General features: G+C 44.7%; 1 protein-coding gene across 3 annotated transcripts; it reads left to right on the forward strand.

The window, feature by feature from the left end:
• The first annotated feature begins 184 nt into the window (after positions 1–184).
• On the forward strand, positions 185–12283 carry plpp5 (phospholipid phosphatase 5). Of its 3 annotated transcripts, none has more exons than XM_042058899.1 (8): positions 185–381; positions 913–1023; positions 1568–1676; positions 2946–3036; positions 4848–4911; positions 5932–6056; positions 7779–7949; positions 10398–12283. In XM_042058899.1, the coding sequence occupies exons 2-8, from the start codon at positions 953–955 to the stop codon at positions 10574–10576; spliced, it is 810 nt and encodes a 269-aa protein (XP_041914833.1). In that variant the 5' UTR covers positions 185–381; positions 913–952; the 3' UTR covers positions 10577–12283. The 3 variants fall into 3 exon arrangements, with proteins under 3 accessions (XP_041914833.1, XP_041914834.1, XP_041914835.1); XM_042058900.1 differs by having other exon boundaries at positions 224–251; XM_042058901.1 differs by lacking the exon at positions 185–381 and having other exon boundaries at positions 935–1023; positions 1546–1676.
• The last annotated feature ends 304 nt before the right edge of the window (positions 12284–12587 follow it).

Raw genomic sequence — 12587 nt, forward strand, 5'->3', positions numbered from 1 at the left:
CCTAATTTGTCACCATGTCATTCATATTGTAATTATCTGCAACTTTCGATCGCCCAAAAGCATCCACCCACTTTACGCAAATGGATGCATATTGCATAGCCTACAATGTGATGGTTAAACTAGACAGTCCCGTGGAGTTTCGGTGCAATACTGCTAGTGACCCATAGATGCCGCCCTCAAAATATGACGTGGTAGTGTTTCATTAACGTTACCGTCAGAGAGAAACCTCTCCATCGGTGATTTCTAATGCGGTAGGTCTCGATACTGTGCCATATGACATGATCATTACTACGCGGAACTACGATCTTCACCTCTAACGCCTGCTTTTGACAATCGACGATATCATCCGTCGGTTAAAGGAGGCAAGGGGTGCGTCGGAAGGTCCGTATGAAACAAACCTCACTGTACAACGGGGAGAAAGAGTGTTGCTAACCTATTCACGGAAATGTTTCGCTTGCTAGGTTCTGTACAGATGTGGCAGACGCAGCGGGTGGTCTTCCCGGATACGTTTGCGCTCTCCGCCGATGCCATAAATGATCGTTTTGGGGGCGCTTGCTATGCTCTTTGTCAAGCTTTGCCTGCGTTGGGGTTTGAAGTATTGAAACGTGTCATATTTACATTGGGTCTGCCCTGCCCGCGTTTCCCTTGAAATAACGCGAACTCTGCTTCTAGTGTTGTTACATTAACGTTAGAGCATATTGCATTTTTGTGTAGCACCTTAACGATGTTAACATACTGTTCACATCAGATTGCCTTGAAGGAATCCTTTCGCGAACTGACCTATCAACCCACTAACGATATCTCTGCTCTGTATGCAACTGTCGCCTGCTATCAGTGTAAACTGCAAATGATAACCTATGAGGTTTTTCTGACACCTCTGCTTGGTCGTCTCCTCTCTGATTTCTGGTACAGGTGAGACGATAAGGGATTTGATGACGACTTTGACCTGAAGATGAAGAAGAGTTTAGACAATGGCTTCATCGGTGAAGTGCTGGTTCGACTTCTTCTTTTAGCCGTGTTTCTGTGAGTATCACACGACAAACGCTCTCCATTTTATACTTAATATGAGGTTTAAATAAATGCAAAATAAATACATTATCATCGATTTCTTAATGCTAGTAGATACATCACTTAAAACTACAGCACATAAGGAAATAGTCGCATTCATTTTGACACTCCTAGTCTGTGTCAAAGTACCCGCCTTCTCTTGTCTAACTTGTCTAACAGGCCTGAAATGTCAAACTAAAGCAAAAGAAAGTAAAAAATACTATCAGGGCCTATTGACTCCTGCATGGTAGCCCCTCCATGCATTCACTTTAAAAACACACAAAGCATCAGAACCACAAAGCATGGCCTTGAATGGCTCCATCCCTGTGGTTGTGTCTGGTGTAGAGCTTCATGGTTGTGGCTCTCCTCCCCTCCTCTCTTCTCCTCCCCTCCTCTCTACGCTCTCCCCCTCTCTCCTCTCCTCTCCTCTTCTCCTCCCCTCCTCTCCTCTTCTGTCCTATCCTCTCCTCTTCTCCTGTCCTCTCCTCCCTCACACAGACTGTGTGTGTTCTCTCGTCAGAGTTACTGAGGCTTTGCCTCCTTTTACTCGAGAGATCCAGCCCGAAGAACTGTGGCTCTACAAGTTCCACCACGTGGAAAATGATCATGTGCCCACCAACCTCATGTTTGTGAGTAAACTACACAGCACACACATTTGCAGCACTAAACAACTTCACCTCTCCAGTCTTTCTTTACACTGATGCTTACGCTCTCTCCCTCTCTCACACATGCTCGCTCTCTCTCTCCCTCCCTCTCCCCCTCGCTCTCTCTCAACACACACACACACACACACATGCATGGCTTTGATTCCTACAGAGCGTGCACTCAGATTAAAACTAAGCCTAGGCCCAACCTGGCCTGTGCTTTGAGTTGCTTTGGGTAAAAGTGTTGGCGAAATGAATTGCTTCATTCCACCTCTAGGTAGTAAGGCAATAGCTTTATATACCCCCCCCATTTGGTAGTGTAGTAGCTAAGGAACTTGCTAGCATGCAGTACTACTAAATGTAATGGGAGTGATTCCTTGATCAAGTTGGCCTCTGCTATTAGTGTCTGTCAGTCACTTTGGTTGAAAGCGTCAGCTAGATGCATAAGTAAACGACCAGAGCTGTGTGTGCCAGCAGCAGCAGGCGTGCGCTATTATTTTATGCATCGGTGCTCAGGGGGAGCAGGAGAAATTCGAGCCTTTATTTGGGCCTGACCTCTGCTCTCCCATGTTGCCCTTGGAAAATGCAGCAGCAGTCCAGACAGCAAACACACAGCCAGAGGATGCAGCAAGACAGGGTTTAGAAGATGCTTAAAAGTCAAACTGAGTGAGAATGCATCTTTGTCAGTGTTGCTATGGATATTTGTTGTCGAGATGGATTAAGTTTGCGATTTTTTCACACTCACTTCTATCCAAAGTGACATTAAAAAAAAAATCACATGTCTAGCGTTTTTTATAAAAGTGTGCATGTGTGATTTTTTTTCTTGGTACCAAACTGCTTGAACGTAGGCTCCCTCGTCTAAGAATCTAACTTACATTTGAATGTGTCCTATTGCATCAGGAAGACGGATAGCAGTGAAACCATGGCACTGAATCCAAATGTTGAGACTTAAGTCTCCTATTCATTATCTCTCTCAGACTCTTTTATGTGAAGCCTTTCACATAAAAGAGTCATGCTGCATATTGTAGTGAAACTGGATTTCTGGATTTTTGTCTGGTGGATGTCTATTAACCTGAGGTGCTATTCTCTCTTTCTCTCTGTGTGTGTGTTTGTGTTTGTCTGGTGGATGTTTATCAACCTGAGGTGCTATTCATTTCTGCTCCATTGTAGTTGATTCTGTTCTATCCTGCGACTGGTATTTTTAATTTTCTTATTAATCTGTTCTGTGTGTGTTTGTGTGTGTGTGTTTTCTAGAGTATCGCCCTCCTCACACCACTGGTGGCCATCTTTCTGTTTGCCTTCCTGAGGAGAGCTGACCGAGGGGACGTGAAGGAGGCCTCTCTGGGTAAGATGGAGCACACACACACACACACACACACGCACGCACGCGCGCATGCACGCGAGAAAGCTACCGATTTGAGCCTGACTCCTCCTGACCTTTCCTGACCCTGTCAAGGTATCCTTGAGCAAGACACTGAACCCCAAAGTTCTTCCGATGTGCAGGATGGCGCCTTGCCTGGCAGCGTCCGCACTCACACACACACTTCACTGGGTACAGTGGAACATGCACACATACACACACACACACACACACACACACACACACACATACCTTCATTAGGTAAGATGGTGCAGAGACACACACACTTTCTCTCGGTAAGGTGTGACACACACACACATCACTGGGTAAGGTGGATCACACACACACACACACACACACACTTTCACTGGGTAAGATGGTGCATACATTAGGGTAGGATGGTGCATTGTGGGTAAGAAGCAGGGTAGGAATTTCACGGCAAAAGTAAATAATATAATTCAATTTAATCATACATTCTACTGAAGGTTTTGCGTCCATGATCTCCCTACCCATTCATCTCGGTGGAATACTTCACGAACCCTTCTTTTAACACATGACAAACCACATCAGAATAAACAGCAGACCTTACCGAACACAAAGGTGTAAAGCAGTCCCCTGTACAGTTAGCCGTTCCAAAGTAATCCAGTTTTGAATTTGCAGTAAATTTCGACATGCATGGATGTCTCCAAATTTGGGCTTTAAGTTTTACAATGTGTTTAAATTGTTCCACATGATTTCATAATGGGCCAAATACAAAATAAATGTTACAAATATCGCCTAGATATTGTAAATCAGAGGACAGCTGACTAAGAGTTTGTGAAAGTAGCCTTAATGATCACAAAATGCTAAGCATGCATCTAGGCTATTTGAGTTTCTTAAAGCTGAGCTGTGCTACATTTAAATTGTTCAATACATGATTTCATAGCAGGCCAAATATAAAATAAATGTTATATATAGCCTAGATATCTGTTTTTATTAGATGATCAGATGATTTACAGTTATATGTAATATGTCATGTTTCATGTTTTTATAATGTTTCATACAGTGATGCAGGTCTACTGCAGTGAATAGGCTAAATACAACTTTGGTCATTTTTATAGCCTACTACTGTATAGTTAACTTTGGCCTTGGTGCCCTGACATGTGGCCTTTGTGCCCCCCACCAAATATGCCCAACTGAAGGCCAAGTGGCCTTTCCCCCAGAATGGTGAAATTCCAAGCCTGGTAAGAAGGGTAGCGCACACACTTTCTCAGGGGTGCGTTTCCCAAAACCATAGTTGCTAACCTGTTAGCAACTTATTTGGTTGGCGATGGGAAATTGCATTGCAACCAACAAAGTTGCTAACTTAGTTAGCAACTATGGTTTTGCAAAACGCGGCCCTGGGTAGGATCGGATGGTGCATTGTGGGTAAGAAGGCAAAAGTGTGCCTCTCTGATTGGGATCAGTCCCTGCTGCTCTCATAAGCACTGAGGCATATTAATTAAACTCAAGTGCATGTTGTCCAGTCTTCCCCACTACCTCCCTGCCTTCTGACCATCTGATTGCAGTCAGTTAGTGTGTAATGACTGGATAGACTTGGTCTCTAGATTGGGATCTGGGCATGGAATGTAAACCAGACCGTCCCCTGGGAGCCTCAGCGAGGGTTGCTGGGCGACGGTGGGATGGGAGGACGAGGGGAAATTTTCCGTAGTGCTTCTCGACCCCAATGCCGCTTTGCTCTGCATGTTTCCCGTAATGCCGGTCGTCATGTGACGTGTGTGTGTGTGTGTGTGTGTGTGTGTGTGCTTTCTCCCTAGCTGTGACTCTAACTCTGGTGCTCAACGGGGTCTTCACCAATGCGGTCAAGCTCACTGTCGGCCGGTGAGTATGGAGACAGGACCAGGGATGGGGGATTGAAGGGGTGCGTGTGTGTGTGTGTGTGTGTGTGTGATTGGAGGTGTGTGTGAGATTGGAGGTTTGTGTGTGTGTGTGTGTGTGTCTGAGAAACTGACCCAGGTATCTGCCGTTGAACTGTTGACTGCTTTGGTCCTAAATTTTCACAGGGGTTGGATAGTGGAGATAGAAAGAAGATGTGTGTGTTTGTCTGTGATCGAGAATATGTGTGTATGCCCAGACTACAGGCCAATTCTACAGATGAACTCTGAACTTATCCTTACCATTTTGTTTGGAGACCAAAGCATCTGGAAGAGGCCCTGGCGCAGGCTTAAGAGAGTATTTGTCAAATGTTCTGATTAGGAGAGTATTTGTCATATGTCTTCTGATTAGGAGAGTATTTGATAGTATATTCCTTCCGGAATATGGAGGGCAGTCTCCAACTATGCATAATTTAAAACTACTGCTTTCTGAAAGTTAAATTACTGCGAGAGAGAGAGAGAGAGAGAGAGAGAGAGAGAGAGAGAGAGAGGGAGGAAGGGGGGAAGGGGGGTTGTTAACACTCCTTCGCTGCACTAGTGTCTGCCTTTTCATGATTACTCAGACGTTAGATTATCAGTGAACAAGGCAAGGCTTACCCCGGCACAATACAGTAAATCAAAGAAAGTCTTCAAAAACCTCACATTTCTCCCCATTACCCTTTAGAGATGGAGGGGGGGAGAGAGAGATAGATAAGGCTTCCCCGAAGTGCAGTACTTCCCCGAGTCTTTTTTGTTGCCTGTGTGTGATTAAATATTTAGTGTGTGTGAGCAAGACGAAACCATCAAGCACATCCGGACGGGGTGAGGCTGTCTTCTGGGACAGCAGTTCCTCTGGTACCAGCCCTACTGTAGAAGCCCACCACATCCTGTGACTGGGTGGGTTGCTCAGACTGCAGTGAGTTTGTTTTCTTTGCTTGTTGTGAGTGAAGGTTTGTTTGCTTGTTTGTTTGTTTTTTACACCCTGCAGGCCACGGCCAGACTTCTTTTACCGCTGTTTCCCGGACGGGAAGTTCAACGCCGAGCTGAGGTGTAGCGGTGACCCGGATGTGGTCATGGAGGGCAGGAAGAGCTTCCCCAGTGGACACTCCTCCTGTAAGAGGACACACACACACACACACACACACACACACACACACACACACACACAGACATGTTCCTCACAGCTGAGGATCGCTCAAAAACCTAAAACATGTGCTAAAGTGGTCCAGGAGAACACGTATAGGTCTGTGCCACTCTGTAGCTGACCCTGGCAGTGCTGTATTTTTTTTTTTTTTTTTTTTTTAGCAAATACCAACCAGGAAGTACCAGGGTTCCCACGGGTCATGGAATTTCTGGTATATCATGGAAATTTATTCCAGACATGGAAAGTCATGGAATTGTATCATTTGTGGGGCAAAGTCATGGAATATCAGGGAATTTTGTAGTAGCAGTTTAAAATGTACTTGCAAAAATACATTAATGCAAATATATGTCCATGTAGAATTGATGTATATCTGGTAATTAGCTTTACTGCTTGCTTGAGTGGTTGTGGTTAGCCTAACTTTGCTTATTCAATGCCCATTTATTAATCTCCCACTAAAAAAAAGTCAAAGATTCTTGAACGCTATGCGGCTACTCTGAAATCTTTGGTCGGTATATTGTACGATTAATTTATTTTCTATTTATTTTATTGTCATTGATACTTTGCATATTTAATAAACATGAAATGCAAATGTTAAAGAATTAGCCAAAATGGTAAAAGTGAAATGGTAAAAGGGCATAAAACATGTACAACATGCCGGAAAAAAAGTGTTATAGAGTAAAGCTGGAGGGGCACTGTCATGGTGTTGTGCTGCTGTAATAAACGTGTGTGTGTCTGACTGCGTGCGGCATATGGAAGCAATGGACAGATTTTCCTCTCGGAGGCTGTGTAAACATGCTTCAGCTTTGCCAGGGTTTGCTGTCATGGCGTTAGCGTATGCGAGCGAGCGCTAAATGAGCTGTTTGTTCTGCCGTAATTGCCTTCTCACCAGCACAGACGTCTGGCCTGGCTCTGGCAGGTCAGCTCGCCCAGTCCAACTGGGTTATGAATCTCTCTGACGCTAGGCAGACTTCAGAAGCCCTGTCAGAGCTCAGACTCAGACCAGACGCGAGTGGGAGAAATAGATTTCTTCTCCCTCAGATGGTCTTTTTCAGATGCGCTCCTGTTTGTCACTGTAGAGTGCTTTGGGTGTCTTGATAAAGCGCCATATGAATGCAGCTTGTTGTTGTTATTATTGTTTGTCATGGAGGAGGTGTGTGTTGTTTTTCAGTCATCATAGGGCTCTGTTTGTTGTGGCTGCCTGTGATGTTGTACACAGAGGTACCAGTTCCTATTTCCAGACTTACACAGCATCTGGTTGGATCACACAGATAAATATAGTGCTGTTAAAGGCACAGTGCGTAGATTTTGTTGTGGTTTCCGTCTGAAGCCATTGTCAAACGACACTGTTGTGGCCAATGCAGTACACTCTAGGCATATTTTCTGTCTGTATTAAGCCTTAAGTATTAATATTCTCTTAAAGAATATAAATAAATGCCTTAAATAAACAAATGGGACACTAGGAAACACTCTCTTTTCACTTTTACCTTCAGAGTGATATTGTTCCATTTGCATTTTAAACTGTGGGTGTAGAGTATATGTTTTTAATGTAATATCACTAATATGTGTTTTTAATTAATATATGTGGATCTTGTACCTATGGTGGTTGGCAGTTGGTGTTCCGTGCTGTAGACCTGTGTCAAAACTCGTCCGCCATCCAACTCTAATTTTGGTGTGTGTCTGTGTCGTTGCAGTTGCCTTTGCAGGGCTGGGCTTTACGGCGTTGTACCTGGGGGGAAAGCTGCACTGTTTCAGCCCCGTAGGCAGGGGGCGCTCTTGGAGGCTCTGCATCTTCCTCATGCCGCTCCTCTGTGCCATCCTCATCGCCGTGTCCAGGACCTGCGACTACAAACACCACTGGCAGGGTAAGTCGGTGTGTGTGTGTGTGTGTGTGTGTGTGTGTGTGTGTGTGTGTGGTGTGTGTGTTTCCTGACTACAAACCCCACTGGCAGGGTAAGTGTGTGTGTGTGTGTGTGTGTGTGTTCCCTGTGTGTGTGTGTGTTTCCTGACTTTGTGTGATTGATGAAGAGGGCGGATGAGCGGATGACTATGAGTATGGATGGAGAGACAGACAGGTAGACAGACAGGTAGACAGACAGACCGGTAGGAAGACATATAAAAGTCCAGAGAGACAGGGAGGCACAGGCACCTGGACATGCATATTTGCATAGTTATCTTCTTGCTTTGTTTATTGTAGGTGTATAATTGTGTGTCATATACAAAGCAGAGCATACAAACCAAAACCAAATACAGATAATGAACTCTGGCACAAAACTCACACTGCACAATGGTGCATATTGGGACCAAATGAAGTAGTTAAATGGTATGAAGGCCATTCATCACTCAGGCAGACATGGGGATGCACCCTCAGTGCAATGTCAATTCGTATCTAGAAGCCTTTCAATGCAATTTTAATGAGATTCCCAAAACAGTGATGTTTTTGATCTCGGCTGAAGAAGAGCATAAAACTGGAAATGTCACTGTGTTGGGAATCTTATTAAAATTGCATGAAAAGGGAGCTACAGTGTGCGGAGTCGGACTTCTACATGTAGATACTTTTTTTTCAGATTGTATAAAGTATAAGTATTAATATATATAATCTTTTGATCCCGTGAGGGAAATTTGGTCTCTGCATTTTGTCCCAATCTGTGAATAAGTGAAACGCACTCAGCACACAGTGAACACACAGTGAGGTGAAGCACACACTAATCCCGACGCAGTGAGCTGCCTGCTACAGTGGCGCTCGGGGAGCAGTGAGGAGTTAGGTGCCTTGCTCAAGGGCACTTCAGCTGTGCCTACTGGTTAGGGTTCAAACCGGCAACCCTCCGGTTACAAGTCCAAAGCGCTAACCAGTAGGCCACGGCTGCCCCTATTGCGCTGCCTTGGGTCCAGCACCTACACTGTGTGATGTGCGCCCTGCTTTAACACATCTTTGACTGACGCACCCTCAATGGACACTGTCTCTGTGTCCACTAAGCGTGATTGGTCCTCAATTTCGAGAGAGAGAGAGAGAGAACAAAGGTGGGCGCCAACTGTAATATCACTCGGCCTTCCAGGAACTCCACGTAGCTCATGTTAGCTGCCTCCTTGAGCATTGCGTCAGCGTTGTGTGTGTGTGTGTGTGTGTGTGTGTGACGTCCCTTAGCGTGGCTGGTATAGATTAGCTTGCTGTTATCACCTGCTGTTATCAGATGCCTCAGTGGGTGTCGTGCTCTGTTCCTGTGGGGACCTCCAACCACAGGAGTCCAGTGCTGTGATTTCACAGAGAACAGGTGTCTTTGCTTTATCAGAGAGTAGGTACAAACTCAGGCATTTAGAGCTCAATATGTGAGGTATATCCACTGACCTCTGTTACAAATAGAATAGCAACAGAAAGTTGGGTAACACTTTACTTGACAGTATCGACATAAGAGTGACATGACACTGTCATGACACATGAACCCTAACCCTAATCCTAATCCTAATTTGTTATGACAAAAACCAAATGACACTTAATGACAGAAGCGTTATGTCATAAACTTTTATGACTTGTTTATGACAGTGTCATATCACTCTTATGTCGATACTGTCAAGTAAAGTGTAACCGGAAGGTGTATTCTAACTACAGGGCATACTAGTGCTGTTCATGTCCTATGTTAATGCAACAATAAAAACACCATGTTACACTTGTAGCACTTTATCTAGGTGCCCCTAATGGTAGCTGCATATTGTAGACCCCTCTTTACGTCCCATTAAATGAAGAGTTTGGTTCCAAAATGCTATATCTCCGTTTTAAAAAAACAATGAAAAAGTCATGCTATTTAATTGTGTATTTCAGGTAATAAAAAAACAAAATTGAATGTCCGCACACTTGCTCCCGTTTTGCTTTTTCTTTAATTTCACCAAGTGAACGTTTTCGAGCTACACGCTCTTCATCAGACTTGAATCAAGATAGACACACGTCATACTTATTAGGTAGAAAGGGTCACATGGTACATCAATCAAGTTCTAATTGGAAGGCACACCCACTGCAGAGAGGTGCATCCCAAAGTACCAATAGACATCCACAAATATTTTTCACCACACTACACCAGTCTCTACCAAATATACAAAAAATACAGAAATTTCAGGTAATATAAATCAAATTGCAGATGACTGAAAACAAAATGTAAAAAATAAATTTATAAAAAATCATTAAAATGGTGGTTATACTGTAGCGTTTTGGAACCAAACTCTTCAAATAGACCTTTACCTGATGTTTTTTGGAATGTCATCACCAAGGCAACATAAGCAGAACTGCATGAGTAACGTGTGTTGTGACCCTTGACCCTCAGACGTGCTGGTGGGGTCTCTGCTGGGCATGATCTTCTCGTACCTGTGCTATCGGCAGCACTACCCGCCGCTCAGCGACATGGACTGCCACCGACCGCTCCGCCTCAGAGAAGCTTCCGGAGCCTGCGGGGGAGCACAGGAGAGCAAGCAGAACCGATCTGGATACCTCCTGCCACTCTAGGAGAACCTCTCCCTCTCTCTCCCTCCCCCCCCCCTCTCTCCCTCTCCCCCTCTGTCCCTTCATCTACCTCCATCTCTCACACTCATTCTCTCTTTCACATGTTCTTTCCTTTCCTCCATCTCTCTCTCTCTCTCTCTCTCTCTCTCTCTCTATGTCTCCATCTCTCTCTCTCTGTTTATCTCACCCACTCCCCCATCCTCACGTCCATTCCAGAAGGGACCGGCTCTCTTAGTCAGACTCCTGGGGTTTTCCACAGCTCAGAGGACACAGTAGACTGTCCCCACTTTCACCCATATCTGTTTCCTCAGGGCTGAATGGATGATGTGAATGACAGCAAGTGCTAATGTGTGCTCGCAGTTCAGAGGAACCAGGCATTGGTTCCTCTCTTATGCCTTGAGCAATATGTTTCAGCTCGTCGTCCTCTTCGTACGGGTCAGCTTAAACGTATGCCTGACCGTCAGTGATGGTTTTTATCTAACACTTCTGAGGGTTAGCAGAGGCATACGACGAGCTGTTGAGAAGCTGGAGATGCTGCCAGCTGTCAGCTGTGTCCACTTGGCTCAGAGAAAGAGAGCATGAGAGAGAGAGAGAGAGAATGAATGAGAGAGTGTATTGAATTTGTGTACATGCTTTGACAACACAAGCACTCTTGTCATGTCAATAAAGCTTATTTGAATTTGAATTGAGAGAGCGAGAGCTTCTTTGAATTTGAATTTAGAGAGAGAGAGAGAACAGACCCACCTCTTCTGTGGATGCCCCTGGAGCAGACTTGGGAGTGTGTAGTGTCTCAGTAGCACATTCCCAGGGTGTGGCAGAGCGCTCTGTGGCCACATCATCAGGGCCTTCCGACCCACCTGAAGGTGGCCACAACTCTGCCACCCCTACCACCACACCGTTCCACTACCACCCTACCCTGACTCTGCCAACATTCCACAACCCCTACCCTAACTCTGCCACCATTCCACTACCCCTCTACCCCGACTCTGCCAACTATTTATTCCACTACCCCTCTACCCCAGTCTCACGCTCCCCTGACTAGTTCTATAGATGCTGCCTGTTGTTATACAGTCTCACCCACAGGGGTACTGCCACCAGGCACTGGGTTGGCCTCCGCTGGGTGTCCATAAGCCACTCGTGTTAAGCATTGTGTTAAACATTCAGGAACTTTAGTATGTGTGCGCGACAGACAGTGGAGTTTTCAGCGAGCTGCCTCTGGCACAGTCAGGGTCGAATGAAGCCTTGCACGCTTTTCTTGGAGGGTTTTGACGTGGTGAAATAAACCGTATTCTGCGCTAACAGATCCTGTGTAAAACACATTGGGAGTTTGTGTCAGAGTGTCCACAGTCATGGTTAGATGACTGTTTATTTATGAATTTTAGACATGCAATTCAGGCCACTTGCCAACAGAGTTTGTAACTTGTCAAATGTATGTTGACTTTACTGGTTGACCTTTTTTTAAAGAACTTTACTATGTTTGTTTAGGTAAGAACTTTGACCATACTATCTGCGGGTGTACGTATATCACCCATAGTTCATCTTTACTGTACTGCATCCTAAAAGGAACACTGTGTTCTTTTGGACATGACTCATTGACTGTGAAAGCTTACTGTTGCCATGATGTTTGAAAGGTTTACTATTGGTAAAGACTGTAATTGAATGATTTAAGTAAAGACACCTGTAATAATTAAAATACTCAAGTATTCAAAATGTTTTGTGGCATTCTCTGTTTTTACTGAGCACAGTGAACCACTATATATATGAAACTGTTTTATGACATTACTCATGAGGCAATTTCACCAAGAAATGATGCCCACACTTCCATAATCTATATAAAAATTGTGGTCTACACATTTGAATAACCACAATGCCACACGATGAGCGATTTATAGCCTACTGCAACCATCACTCCTACTTAAATAACTAGCAGCCTTTATGAGCACGGCTATTTTAAACCTTTTCTGTAATGTCATCTAGTAGTTAGATGCCGACCAACTGGCAATGTATAGGCTTA

This window comes from Alosa sapidissima, chromosome 13, assembly GCF_018492685.1.
Source record: "Alosa sapidissima isolate fAloSap1 chromosome 13, fAloSap1.pri, whole genome shotgun sequence".
NCBI classification, from domain to species: domain Eukaryota; kingdom Metazoa; phylum Chordata; class Actinopteri; order Clupeiformes; family Clupeidae; genus Alosa; species Alosa sapidissima.